We start from the raw sequence: 12,966 nt of genomic DNA on the forward strand, positions 1-12,966 counted from the left end.
TGTTACTCACGGATTTGTGCTCCGCCATTCAATATTTTTCTACTCACAATTGTCACATATTGATATGTTTATGTGAAAGGGGTTGGTTGTAGTTACTAGTCTTGACACAAATAGCCAAATATTGATACATTGATTCTGAAAATTTCAATACTAATTTCCCACAGTATCCATACACCCGTACCAGCTGCGCTAACTCACCATCTCCTCTCTCCGACGATGAGTTGACACACACACAGCTACAGTGCCCATAGTCTCGCTTCCTCCCAATTTTCTGTCTAAAGTTGGAGGTAAATTAACTTAGCTACACAGTACACAAGCCTTGTTATATGAATGTTTGAACAGAAATCTAAAATTGTGTGTCCTATGTTGTCAGTTTTTTCCCTGTCGTATCAACAATGGTACAGAGTGTCTTTTTCAAGACAAAGTAAGACCTTCCGGTATATTGACAACACTTGTTACAAACCAATTATCACCTGACGCTGTAGTCCCCCTTAGCCCTACAGAGTGTTTTCGCATCTTTTTAGCTCAGTGTTTTAGTTTTCAGCCCACAAACATAGTCTACTGTTTTGGTTGAGTCTCATTGCTCTTGTGAACCTGATTTCCAGCATCAGAAAGATTCTGTTTGCTGTGAAAAATCTCTGGTACACCTACTGTTCACTACCTGGCCAGTGCAACTAGCTTGGGAAAATAAATTTAGCAGCATTTAGCATTTCAAATGCCAGATACCTATAAAGAAAAATGATCGGGCGCCATCAGGGATTTTGGGCCCTATGGAAAAAAATATCACATTTGGCCCCATCACAACAGGCCACGCGAACTGCTCTAACCACATCTCCCACTAATCAGGAAATACGTTCCGATCACTTTGTTTATGATGACCAGTCTTATTTATGGATAACCCTTTGGGTGCAATTCGTACATCATTATTCTATATAGATTCAGGGGTCTCCTGCCTGTAAATTGGTTTAGAGTGAGTTAAGGAATGAAATATAGACTCCAACGCAATGTTAAGACTGCTGTGTGGGACAGAGTGCAGTGCACTCAGATTAACTTGTGGTGCAACACTCTACCATCTATCATGCCTAATAATGCACCCTCCTTCCAAACAGTTATTAAATGTGCATGTTGTCGGTCTTAAACTTGTGTCACATCGTTATTAAACTGATGTCAAGTCGATCTGAGAACTGTTTACATTGTTCATACAGCCTGTGAATGCACCTCCACTGTGGAGTGTGAGTTGAACGCAGCGTGAAGTTAATGAACTGTGGCAAAGTGTGATATGCCCATATCAACTGGTGATGCAACATCTGCACCTATCTACTATGGAGTATAGAACTGCAGACGTGTATGTCACTCATCACAAAAACATTCTTAAAGTCAACACTGTCATCCAAATTAAACACCATTGTAACACTCTCTGCCTATATATGTATAAATATATATATATATATATATATATATATATATATATATATATATGTGTGTGTGTATATATATATACTGTATATATGTATATATTATTATTATTATCATTATCCACACACACATATATAATATGTTTGGGTTTTTTTCTTGACATACTGTATGTCAACACAGTTGGCAAGATGCAATGCAAGACAACAATTATGAGCAGTAATCACAGACTTTATTTTAGGTTGTGCATGCTTTGCAGAAATAGTCCCATCTGTGGATCGACGGCCAACACATATATAATGTGGTAGCAGAAGCCACAAGTGGTACATTCAATCTGAAAGGGAGAAAGAAAAAAAATATTGTCAAACAGGTTCATGTCATTCATCCAGAAAAGAATGTATAATGATTGAAGCATTTGATCATTCTCAGACATTCATGTATTATTTCTTAAAATACCAGGTTTATATCTTAGCTGTGGTCCCTCAGTGTGGAGTCAGTGCTTTCTTTTGTGCCTTCAGCTGCACCTATTGTCCACAGAAAGCACAAGTGCATGCAAGTTAGATGAATGACACCATACACTTTTAAAAAGCCTAGCTGTGCGAGTCCACCCAGAGATGTTGAGGTAACCCGTTCATGGTTGAGCCATCTCCCAGTCGAACGCTGATCCTAATTTTAATTTAGCTTCTTACCCAATCATCAGTATCGGCCAATGAACTCTCATCCCCACAAACTTGGCATAGTTGTGAACAGTCATCTGTGAAAGAATGACAAATAAATTAAGTATAATGTCAATACAGATGCAACATTTAGGTCTACCTGGTAGGGTGCTGCACACCCGTGTCATTCAACAAGGTCAGTGACATGCCAAGCCCATTTTTGCCACCCCCTGCTGGTTCACAGGGTAATCCGGAGTTTTCTTCTGCAGGACTTGCTCTGCAAGCCAAAATGTTTCTGTTAAGTATATTTATGGTAACTAATGTTAATCATGGATGTCCACAGAATTAATCACATAGTTACCTTGCTTACAAAGACGCCACGTGATGTGGAGTCCTGCTGCTTCAGATCTTCCACTGTTGAGCACGCCCCCTTTCCAAGGACAGGGCACTGTCTGCGGACCAGTGCTCTACACAGACAACACACATTGATTAGTCCGTCAGAAATTACTTCAACCCATGTAAGATACTTTTTAATTCACGGTCAGTTGACTGGGTTTCAGATGACTTCACAAGGACAAGCTCATGTTAGCCTAGATAAACAGTAGTCACAAAATGATGTAATGCACTTTGTTGCTCCCTCAACATTATCCACCGTGCATGAATGAATGAGTATCACAGCTGATGCTTCACTTACCTTGTGACATCCCTGCATTGATCGATCTGTTTTTTTGTGGCCCCAAATGGGTCCAGGAACAAGGTTCTGTTCTCCTTCAGGTAAATAATCTATGGAAATGCAATCAAAAATTATAGCCAGCCCTTGTATGTGGTCATGGTTTGCATCAAAATCTGTTAACATTTCTGATCAATGAGTGTCCAGTGTCTTTGATGACACATCATCATTAAAACAGGACTCTAAAAAAGAAGAATATCAAAATTCATGAAATGTCACTAAATTGGAAAGGTTAAGGTGAGGTTATATCTTAAGACCCAAATGCATGCACACACACACACACACACACACACACACACACACACACACACAGGAGGCAGGCAATGGGGGGAAATAAAAGCGAACTTTATTAACAAAAGTTGACTTAATACAAAAACCAAGGGATCCTAGACCTACAAGCAAACAAGACAAAATGCAAAGTAGCAACTAAAATGCTCAAAAAACAAAGTGCAAAGAAAAAGCAAAGTTCAAATCAAAATGAGAAGTAGGAAACCAAAAACATACCAAATGGGAGACACAAGAAACGACAGACGAAGAAGGGGTTACCAGGAACAGACAGACTGAAGGAGTAACGGGGGACATCACAAACAGAGGCTGACGGATGACCGAACAAACTGACAAAGACAAGAGGGAGGACAAAGACTATGTACAGACACACTGACAAGAGGAGGAACAGGTGAGGAGAGTGAGGAGGGAAGAGGACAGGTGAGGTAACGAAGGGAAAAACACAGAAGGAAGAACACACAGGAGAAATTGAAAAGGAAGAAGAGACACACCAGGGCCTGATTTCAAAATAAAACACAACAAAAAGACACTGATTCATAACAGTTCAGCATCCTTCTAAAACCTGAGTGCCCTGCCAGACTAACGTCAGGGTACACGAGTCAACGATGCCTGCACCCATTTTCCTTACGATGACGTAACCTGTGATCCACAGTTTTTCTATGTATAAGTGAAATGTCAGACAGATAATAATTCCTAAATAAAGTAAGTACCTTGCCTTCCAACTCCAGTTATGGTGATTCCCCACCACTTTATTCAAGGACCTTCATATTCAAATTCACACATGAAAAAGCAGAAGAAACTTGGGTTCATACGTATAATGAAGCTGCTCTGATAGGATGATAAAACCAACACATTTGATTGAGGTATTGGAGACAAAAATTTACCTCTGTATCTTCCCATTCAGTTTCTCCACAAGGCCATTGGTTTGGAGATGATATGGTGAACAGAGGCTCCTTTCAGTGCCTAGCTTTTATTTCATAGTTGACCTTTTTATAGTGATTGGTTGGACAAACATGATATAAGACAGCACAGCAGTAGTTACATACTGAGGACAAATAAGGCATCATTATTGTACCTTGTTGCAGGACTATGAACCTTTGTCTGTTAGCAGTCTTTTAAATTCACCAAATTTGTAAAAGAAATCAAGAATACAATTTGTCACCTCAACTGCTGTTTTGCCCTTGAGTGGGTAGGCCTCTGCCCATTTGGTGACATAATCAACCATTACACACATGTACTGGTTGCCACCATTGGTCAGTGTGAGTTTACCCACCAGGTACATTCCAATAAGTTTGAGTGGCTCTGTGACCTTTGAAAGAAAGGACAAAAGAGACATGATAATGATATCGCAAATGTGTTTGAAAACTGACACAACACTATCATTTCCTTTATCTCTTTTGGACTGTCCCTTCTCCTCAATTTTTGCCCTGTTGGCCTGGCATTGTGGATACTGAGCAACCTTAAAAAAAGACAAATATTTAAAAACATTGTGACGATAACTAAAAATATTAGTGTTAAATCCAGGCTTTCTACATATGCAGAAATAGGCTACACATTACAATCCCCAACAATTTGAAGATACCAACTCACCCATTTGCGGATTTCACCCTCCATGCCAGGCCAATAGTACCTGCTGATAATGCTACTATGTGTCTTATCAACCCCACAGTTTAACTCCTTTCAATATGGAGCTCATCTCTTCTGCTGTGAGGACAATGTTTGCAAGGTGCTCTGGTTTGTCTTGCGCCTGCAGAAATAGTACAGGTCTCCATCTGGTGTTTAAAAAGGCATACTAGTTTTATTGGGAGTTTAACCACAGCACATGATTATTATTTCGTATGGTCCATGGGACATGTATCCTTATCCTGAAAGTGTTGGCTCTGCTCTTAATCACATATCGCTCTTCATCATGAAGGTGTTGGCTCTGTTCTTAATCACATATCGCTCTTTACTGGTCAATCCTTCAGGATACTGGTTGTGGAGTAGCAGGTCCAGAATCTCCTGAACAATTGTGGGATCCATTTTACAGACTTGCCTACCTGTTCCTATATACTTCCACCTGTCTTACCTTGATGATGTTCACTTTTTCTACCAGCTGTACTTACCCTTTTCCCATTCACACAAACAATGAATCAATACACAATATACAATATACAATCAAACTGGCACAGCAAACAGACACCACAAACCGTCGAATCCCAGCCTCTCCCAGAAACACACCGCAATTACCCACCCAGTATCACTCACAAAGACAATCACTCAGTCACAGTCAACCTCAGTCACGGACTATCTCTCACTATCACTCAGTATAACTTTATCTATCTATCTATCTATCTATATCTATATCTGTATCTATATCTCTCTATATATCTCAATCTCCAATCTGCTCAAACCCACAATGTAGTGACATCCCAACCTTCCCTTATATAGTAAAGTAGTAAAGTAAATCTTCCTGCTGAGGTTGATTTTTACACGTGTGTGTAACATTTATCTAATGGTTTTGCATATAGACAAAGTGTGTTACAATGGTGTTAAATTTCAATGACAGTGTGCTGACTTTCTAAGAATATTTTTGTGATGAGTGACATACACGTCTGCAGTTCTATACTCCATAGTAGATAGGTGCAGATGTTGCATCACCAGTTGATATGGGCATATCACACTTTGCCACAGTTCATTAACTTCACGCTGCGTTCAACACACACTCCACAGTGGAGGTACATTTACAGGCTGTTTGAACAATGTAAACAGTTATCACATCGACTTGACATCAGTTTAATAATGATGCGACACAAGTTTAAGACCGACAACATGCACATTTAATTACCGTTTGGAAAGAGGGTGCATTATTAGGCATGATAGATGGTAGAGTGTTGCACCACAAGTTAATCTGAGTGCACTGCACTCTGTCCCACAGTCACAGAGGTCTTCAAATCACATTGAAGCTGGGCGAAAATGAAATCCTAAGCCTGCATGTAAGTACAAAAACATTGACACGATCATGACACAAATAAAAGATAGATAACATGCACATTTGTATGATGTATTGGCATTTGCAGTGTTTTGAACAAGCATCGACGCAGTCACCTATATTGTCATTCCTTAACTTGCTTTGAACCAATTTACAGGCAGGAGACCCCTGAATCTATATGGGATAATGATTATTCCATAAATAAGACTGGTCATCATAAACAAAGTGATTGGAACGTATTTCCTGCTTAGTGGACATGGGCAAGGACCCTTCTCTAGAAAGGATCCTCCAACCACGCCCAAGGCACATCTGGGACCACCACCAGTTAATCTGAGCACCAGTTAAACCGTCACACTAGGCACTAAACCGGAAATTAGCTGACTCGGTCGGCAGAAGTCGGCCCCACAATGCGGAAGCTATGTGGAAGACAGTCGAGTCATTTTGGCTTCATGCACCGCTGAGCGGCTTTCATAGAAATGAATGGGACTTCGCCTCCATGGCTGTGTCCAGGTATTATTATAATGTCCTTTTGGGCTCACTGCGCAACTGCTATCTGCTAGCAAGCACCTTCGTGCTCAGGTAGGACCATACCATTTCATGCAGATACAGGGGGGTGGTCAATATGGATGTTTACTTTTTGCCAAAAACGAGTAAACACAAAGAGACTGGTAGTTTTATTACTAGATTTTGAATCTAATGTTATATTAACGATGGGCTAATACTTTAATATTGTTTTTTTGGGGGGGGGTTACTTAATTTTAGGGGCCCCCTGTCAGTCACAGGCCCTTAGAATCGTCCTAACCTTTTCCCCCCATATGACGCCAGTGCTCCAATGTCTGCTGGACGTGTTTTTAGGAGACTGTTTGCCATAATTTTATTAAGTGATGATGTATCCATGTTGTGTTTATAGCTTCTTCCACTGCCTCCAAGAGACTGGAAAAAATTAAATAAATAGCACAGCTTTAAGGTCACAACTTACACATTGAAAAGTTAGTTTTTCGACAAGTTTGAGCTTCTTTCAGTGCAGTGTAACAACTTTGAGAAAGCTTTGAGCTTCTGCAGAGTTGGTTTAAAAAGGAAAGGAATCTACATGAACTGTACAGATAAAAACTGTCCTTAAACATGAACTGAAGCAGTATAATATTTCGACGCATAATTTATACAGATTAATATGAATATATTAATGACAGATCAAGTGACCATGTGCATTGTTACCAAAGTCTGTAGTTACCATCAGTTCTTTAGCACCTTTCAGCCAATTTTAGCTCATTGTTTTGGTTGTCAGGTTATGTAAGTAGGCAATAGCTTGCTGAGATTGTAATTCTATAAGGTGATAATATTTCAAATGATATATTTTCAACTTCTTTCACTGCCCCGAAGTGGCCAAATATGAATTAATTCATCCTTAAATATTGGAGGCTTTGCTGGAAGTGATTGTTCCGATAAATGGAGCACCGGCACATTTTGTCCTCAAATGCTGACAATATGACCACCATTGTTGTATTTTATGACTAAATGGTGCTCAAGAGAAGCAGTTTACAATTCAAAACATGTTTTATTGTCGAGCTAATCTTCTATAAAATGTGTTGCACACAGCAGATACGTAGAGAAGGTGTCACATCACAGCTTTAGAAGGCAGGGCGAGCTTTGTTCTTGGCTCTGGATGTAAGAGGCTGCAGAAAAATGTTCACTAATACAGACAGTTTTCTCAGTGTAAGAGCAACACACAAAGCTAAAAATCAGTATTATCCCCCTTTTAAGCCGTTGTCAACTAGAGACAAGAAATACTCCATCAAGCTTCAGGGAATTGTAATACTCCCACACAGACTGTGCAGTATTGAATAACAGCCTGATTTAAGTGCCCATCACTGTCCTAATTGGTTTCCTCTGGCTCCGTGTCGACTCTGCTTTCTCAATCTCTTCCCAACGTTCTGACCGTCTTTCTATCTGGCTCTCTCCCCGAGGCATCGGCCACATCTCTCCTGCTCCCTTCTACCTTACAGTACTTACCTGCTTTGTCTTTTATTTTGCTGGCTTACGGTTCCTTCAAAATGACTCTGATTAAAGGGGAGCCAGGTACCAATCACATTGATCAGTCCTCATTCAGCCACTTTTGACCACACACCAGCATTAACCAACCGTTTCAAGGATATATTTTATTTTGACAGCTGGTTCAATCACATCACTTGACATCATGATGAAGTCCCGTATCGATTGTTTTACAAATTAAGAGTGAACTTCATGGTCGAAACTGTAACACCAAAGGAAGAGAAGTTCTGTGATGTACAGTAGTGTATTCTCTTTGAAATATTACTTTGAAACTTACCAAATCAGTTTTCTCATGAATTAAATGGACAGTATGCAGTATGATAAAGTAGTTCTGTTCAATTCTGTGTGGGTTGTTTATTTCCCATGAACATGAATATATTACAACTACATATGTATGTCTTAAGGCTTCTGCATTACCTCCAAAAATGAGAAACATTGTCATATTTTACATATAAATACAAAAAGAACATAAATTATAATATGTATGACACATCGTGCAGCACCATCAGGGCCTCACATGAGGTGCAAGAGGACAACATCTGACTTACAATGGACAGTAGTCACCTCTACGCCGCCGCTGTGTGTACTGAGGCAGCATGGCATACGGTGTGGAAAAAGGAAATAAAGCTCATTCAAGTGTAAAAAAACCTCAAATAAACCCTCTGTGTATCCCAAAAGTCAGCCTGCCCTTCATTGTCAGTGGAGCTGCTACAGGCTTTGCAGAAATAACGACAGCAGCCAAAGTCATAATAACCCGAGGTACATTGTAAATGTTAACATACATTTCTCAGCTAACACTATCTTTTTTCACATCAGTTTGGGCATTTCTGTAGCCGTTGTCACCCTGAGGGCTTCACCTATGACATTGTTTTTCCTCATTTATGTGCAGTGCACTGTATTCTCTTCACAATGGTTCCTCGCTTTGTGGCTATATGTTCTACCATTAAATGTGCTGAAATACATAAATTAGAGACTGAAATAGTTTAGAGTTCAAACTCATGGTGATTTGATCTGACATTGTCATCTGACAATACGGTGGAGGAGAAGTGCAGATAATGCCCATCAAATATCCCAGAGTCCCATCTTTGAATATCTCATTTGTCAAGTCCAAAGCCTAAATCTATTCAAAATGCTCAACAAAGGGACTGTTAACAGCAAATATTAATATTTGACATCAACATAGCAATAGACAAAAGTTGCTACTCCGACCTATAGCGAAGACCTACAGTATAACCTATTCACAACTGTCTAGTGTGAAATGCTCTCATCAAATATATGTTCTTTTATATTTATATAACTTTTTATCATTTTTCTCAAACCACAAACTTTATGTTGTTTCACCTACTTAAAAATAATCTGCTGCCACAGCTAATGACTGTGCCCCAGATAAGTATGTTAAGTCCACTTGCTTAGAGAGACTTCCGTTTCTTCTTGTGGGTATCAGGTGATTGACAGGAAGTAGAGCATAACATATCGCAAGCACTGATGTAAAAACACTTGAGCACAATAGAACAACATGCTCAAACAGCAACAAACCCAAAATTAGGCTCAGTGTTTGCTGTGAGGGATTATTGCACCCCGGTCGAAGTTGTTTTTGTTACTGTTCGTACTGTACAAGAGTGAACGGCAGCCAATGGAGAAAAACAAGCTCTGACATATTTAGGTGAATATATGCAGACAGCAGGAAGAATGAGGACAGAAGCTGGGTCTCGCAAACTTAGTAGTAATAATATTAGTATATAATTAGGGAAATAATAAGATTTGACACTGCATATAATGCAGACCTATATGCAGGATAAATGATCAAATAGGATAAAAATATATGTAATCTGTATATGGGCGTGCAAACTAATATTATTCCATTGTGCAAACGAATTCCTTATTTTAGTGATAATACTAAGTAATAGCATCCCTGGAGTTTTACCATGTCTGTACATATTTCATTGAATGGAGGTTTCCTTACATTGGTGAGAACAGACCCACAGTGTTCTCAGTGACTGCAGACCAGAGCAGTGATCACAAATAGGAATTCTTCATGGTAGCCTCACAGAAGGTAGATCCAGGGGCGGAGCGGGGTATAAAACCAGCAGTTCATACGCCACAGGAATACTAGATGATAGCTTTTTTCCTCATAAGAAAATATGCATTCAAATACTGTATAAGTTTACCACAGGCAATTGCACAAAATTGGTTCAACAACATTAATCATAAAAAATGTAGGAAGTGCAATAGCATGCAAGGTATGAGCGTATAAGCAAAATGAACCTAATGGAGGATGAAAGGAATGCCAGGAGAATTATTTGATATATAATTCAGACCAATGATAGCAACCTGTTCTACCTGTAACTACTAATATTTAAGTTTGCTTATTTTTTAATGAAAAATTAAACAACAAAGTGCACATCATAAATATATTAAACTCACACATGTCTCCTCATTGCCTCATAAACATTAAAATAACAAAACATAAAATGGTAATAACTTGGTCAAGTAACTACCCCAAATTTGTACTTAGGTAAACCTACATCCCACCTCTGGCAAATACTCTGCTGGGATAACACAGACCATTAGTATATCAAACAACACAACCCCTTGGCAGATTAAATTGTTATGTTTAAACAACTAAGCACCAGCCCCCTGTACAGACTGCATCAATCACAAATCACATCACATTTCAAGTTTCTATTCTCAGTCAGTCATTCTGAGCAGCTCTTTAACCCACGATATGTATCTGTTGGCTAAAATTCCCAAAATGAGGCATACCAGACTTTGGTTGTACGCTCACAGTTTGGTATGTTTAGACAAAAAAAAGTACTTTAGCTGTGGGAAAACATAGTGGTTTGATTAAATTAACTGTTACCTATGTAACTTAAGTGAAGATACGTATGTAACCTTGTAACTGTAAGTTATGTCACTTAAATATGTTACTAACATACAGTACATACTGTTGACTTTTGGTTTCACACAAACCATCCTTTCAACCCTAAGTAGACTTTGTCGGCTTTTCTACTGCTTCAACTGATTTCCTCCTTTGCTGCCATAATAATTACCATGTTCACAAGAGGTCAACCAATAACAAGAAACGCTAACAGGTTGTAATGGGCTGCTTTCACAGTCGACCCATGTGGTCGTTTTTTTTGATGAGGACTGGCTGAGCTAAAAAGTCTCACAAAAGCATGGCAGCTGAGATTATAACTTGCTACTTCTCTTGCTGTTTCACTCCAATAACATTTAGTTTCACAGCAGCATGAAGTCACTAATCAAGAAAAATAAACTTCACCTGGCTTTGCTTCAGTAGGCTTGAATCCTTCAGTTGCAGGACTGTACCGTTGTTCACCACACAAATTCACTTTTACTGAATTTACTAAACAGGAACAGTGACAAAACCAACTCTGATCTGCAATGTGTCAAATGTCAGAGTGTTTAGGCTGCGGGCCTCTATTTATTGGCCATTATCGAGAGTCAACTCCAGAAATACCATGCCGAGTAGTTTACAGTTGCATTGCACTGAAAAATGCTGGTTTTATGATATTTGACCAACACTCAGCCTACCATGAAATATTGATTGTTATTAACTTTTTAACCTAATCGTGTAAGAATAGCAAAAGGATCAGTTTGTTGTCTATTCTTTTCTATTGTAGTGTGACATAGACATTACAGCCTCTCGGGGCTGCTAGTGGGGCTTTGGAGCTAATCAAATATTATAAATGAATGAATATATTGTTAAATCTACTGTTGTATTGAATTGCATTTGGAAGAACAGTTTATCAATTTCAAAGAACCCGCATACAATTATCCCGACGCTCCGGATCAGTGTAGAGTGCATCCGTACAAATGATGGCATGAATCAATATCTCTCCTGAAAACTGTATATAAACAAATGCCAATAGACGGCTCATAATGGATGCAAAACTAAACAGATCTCCCCACTAGTGTGACGTGGCAAAAGATGTAAGATGAATGGGGTTTGTAATCTGTGTCGAACAATAAATACAGACATTCAGCAAAAGAATTCATGCAGCTGGATTTTACGACCATTCTCCCCAGTGTAAAGACACTTAAATTGCAGCCTGCGTATACAATGACAGCAGTGCTGTCAGCCGTAAATATGACTGTATGTTCTATAACAGCCAAAACACTGTCTCGTATGGGAACCCTGCATATAAAATAGGATTACCCATGATCGTGCTCACATTATGGTCAATTACCTAAGTCACATGCTGCTCAACTCTGTGTGTGAGGATCCCCTGCTAGCTTTAACATCGACATCTGCTGAAAATATGTTCAGATTTCATAAATATTGGTCCAACAATACAATTATCAACCAAACTTTCCTTGTAAACTGTGCATTCTGATTTACTACAGTTGCCATACAGTACACATAGCAACAGCAAATTTAGTGTATTGTATATTGTGTATTTACAACCTTACAACAACTGATTGTGTGATCTTATTGCGTTCAACTGCCCATGCTTCTTTGGACTTTGTTGTTGTAATTTTACATCAATCATTTTGATGTAGCCAAAAACTACAAAAAATAGACCAAAGTTGCAATAAACTGGAATTTTCCTTTAAACCTGTATCAATGTTCGTTATACATATACGTAACAGTTTGATAAAGAGTTTTTAAACATCAACCGAAATATTATCATTGCTCTGACACTCTGACATTAAGGTCTTTATTGCTTATCATTATTGCACTTCCATTCAGCTATTCATGTTATCCAGAAGTTTCCCATGTCAGGTCCCAATGCTTTTTTTTTTTTTTTTAAGTTAACGTACATTTACTTCCCATCATGGAGAAGTGTTATGATGGAAATGTGTCTAAAATTGTTTACTTCTGTTTTCTGCAGAGCTGGATA

General features: G+C 38.9%; 1 protein-coding gene across 4 annotated transcripts; it reads right to left on the reverse strand.

Moving 5' to 3' along the window:
- Positions 1-1,670: 1,670 nt before the first annotated feature.
- LOC311263474 (uncharacterized protein) lies at positions 1,671-3,399 on the reverse strand. Of its 4 annotated transcripts, none has more exons than XM_084363553.1 (7): positions 3,304-3,392; positions 2,764-2,852; positions 2,431-2,536; positions 2,249-2,346; positions 2,103-2,167; positions 1,870-1,937; positions 1,671-1,747 (listed from the first exon to the last, which is right to left on the reverse strand). In XM_084363553.1, exons 1-4 carry the CDS (start codon positions 3,379-3,381, stop codon positions 2,308-2,310), a joined length of 312 nt encoding a protein of 103 aa, XP_084219679.1. In that variant the 5' UTR covers positions 3,382-3,392; the 3' UTR covers positions 1,671-1,747; positions 1,870-1,937; positions 2,103-2,167; positions 2,249-2,307. The 4 variants fall into 4 exon arrangements, with proteins under 4 accessions (XP_084219679.1, XP_084219680.1, XP_084219681.1 ...); XM_084363554.1 differs by having other exon boundaries at positions 2,230-2,346; XM_084363555.1 differs by lacking the exon at positions 2,249-2,346 and having other exon boundaries at positions 3,346-3,399.
- Positions 3,400-12,966: the final 9,567 nt, after the last annotated feature.

The sequence above is a fragment of the Pagrus pagrus genome (genome assembly GCF_965226575.1).
Source record: "Pagrus pagrus genome assembly, chromosome: 10".
Taxonomy (NCBI): domain Eukaryota; kingdom Metazoa; phylum Chordata; class Actinopteri; order Spariformes; family Sparidae; genus Pagrus; species Pagrus pagrus.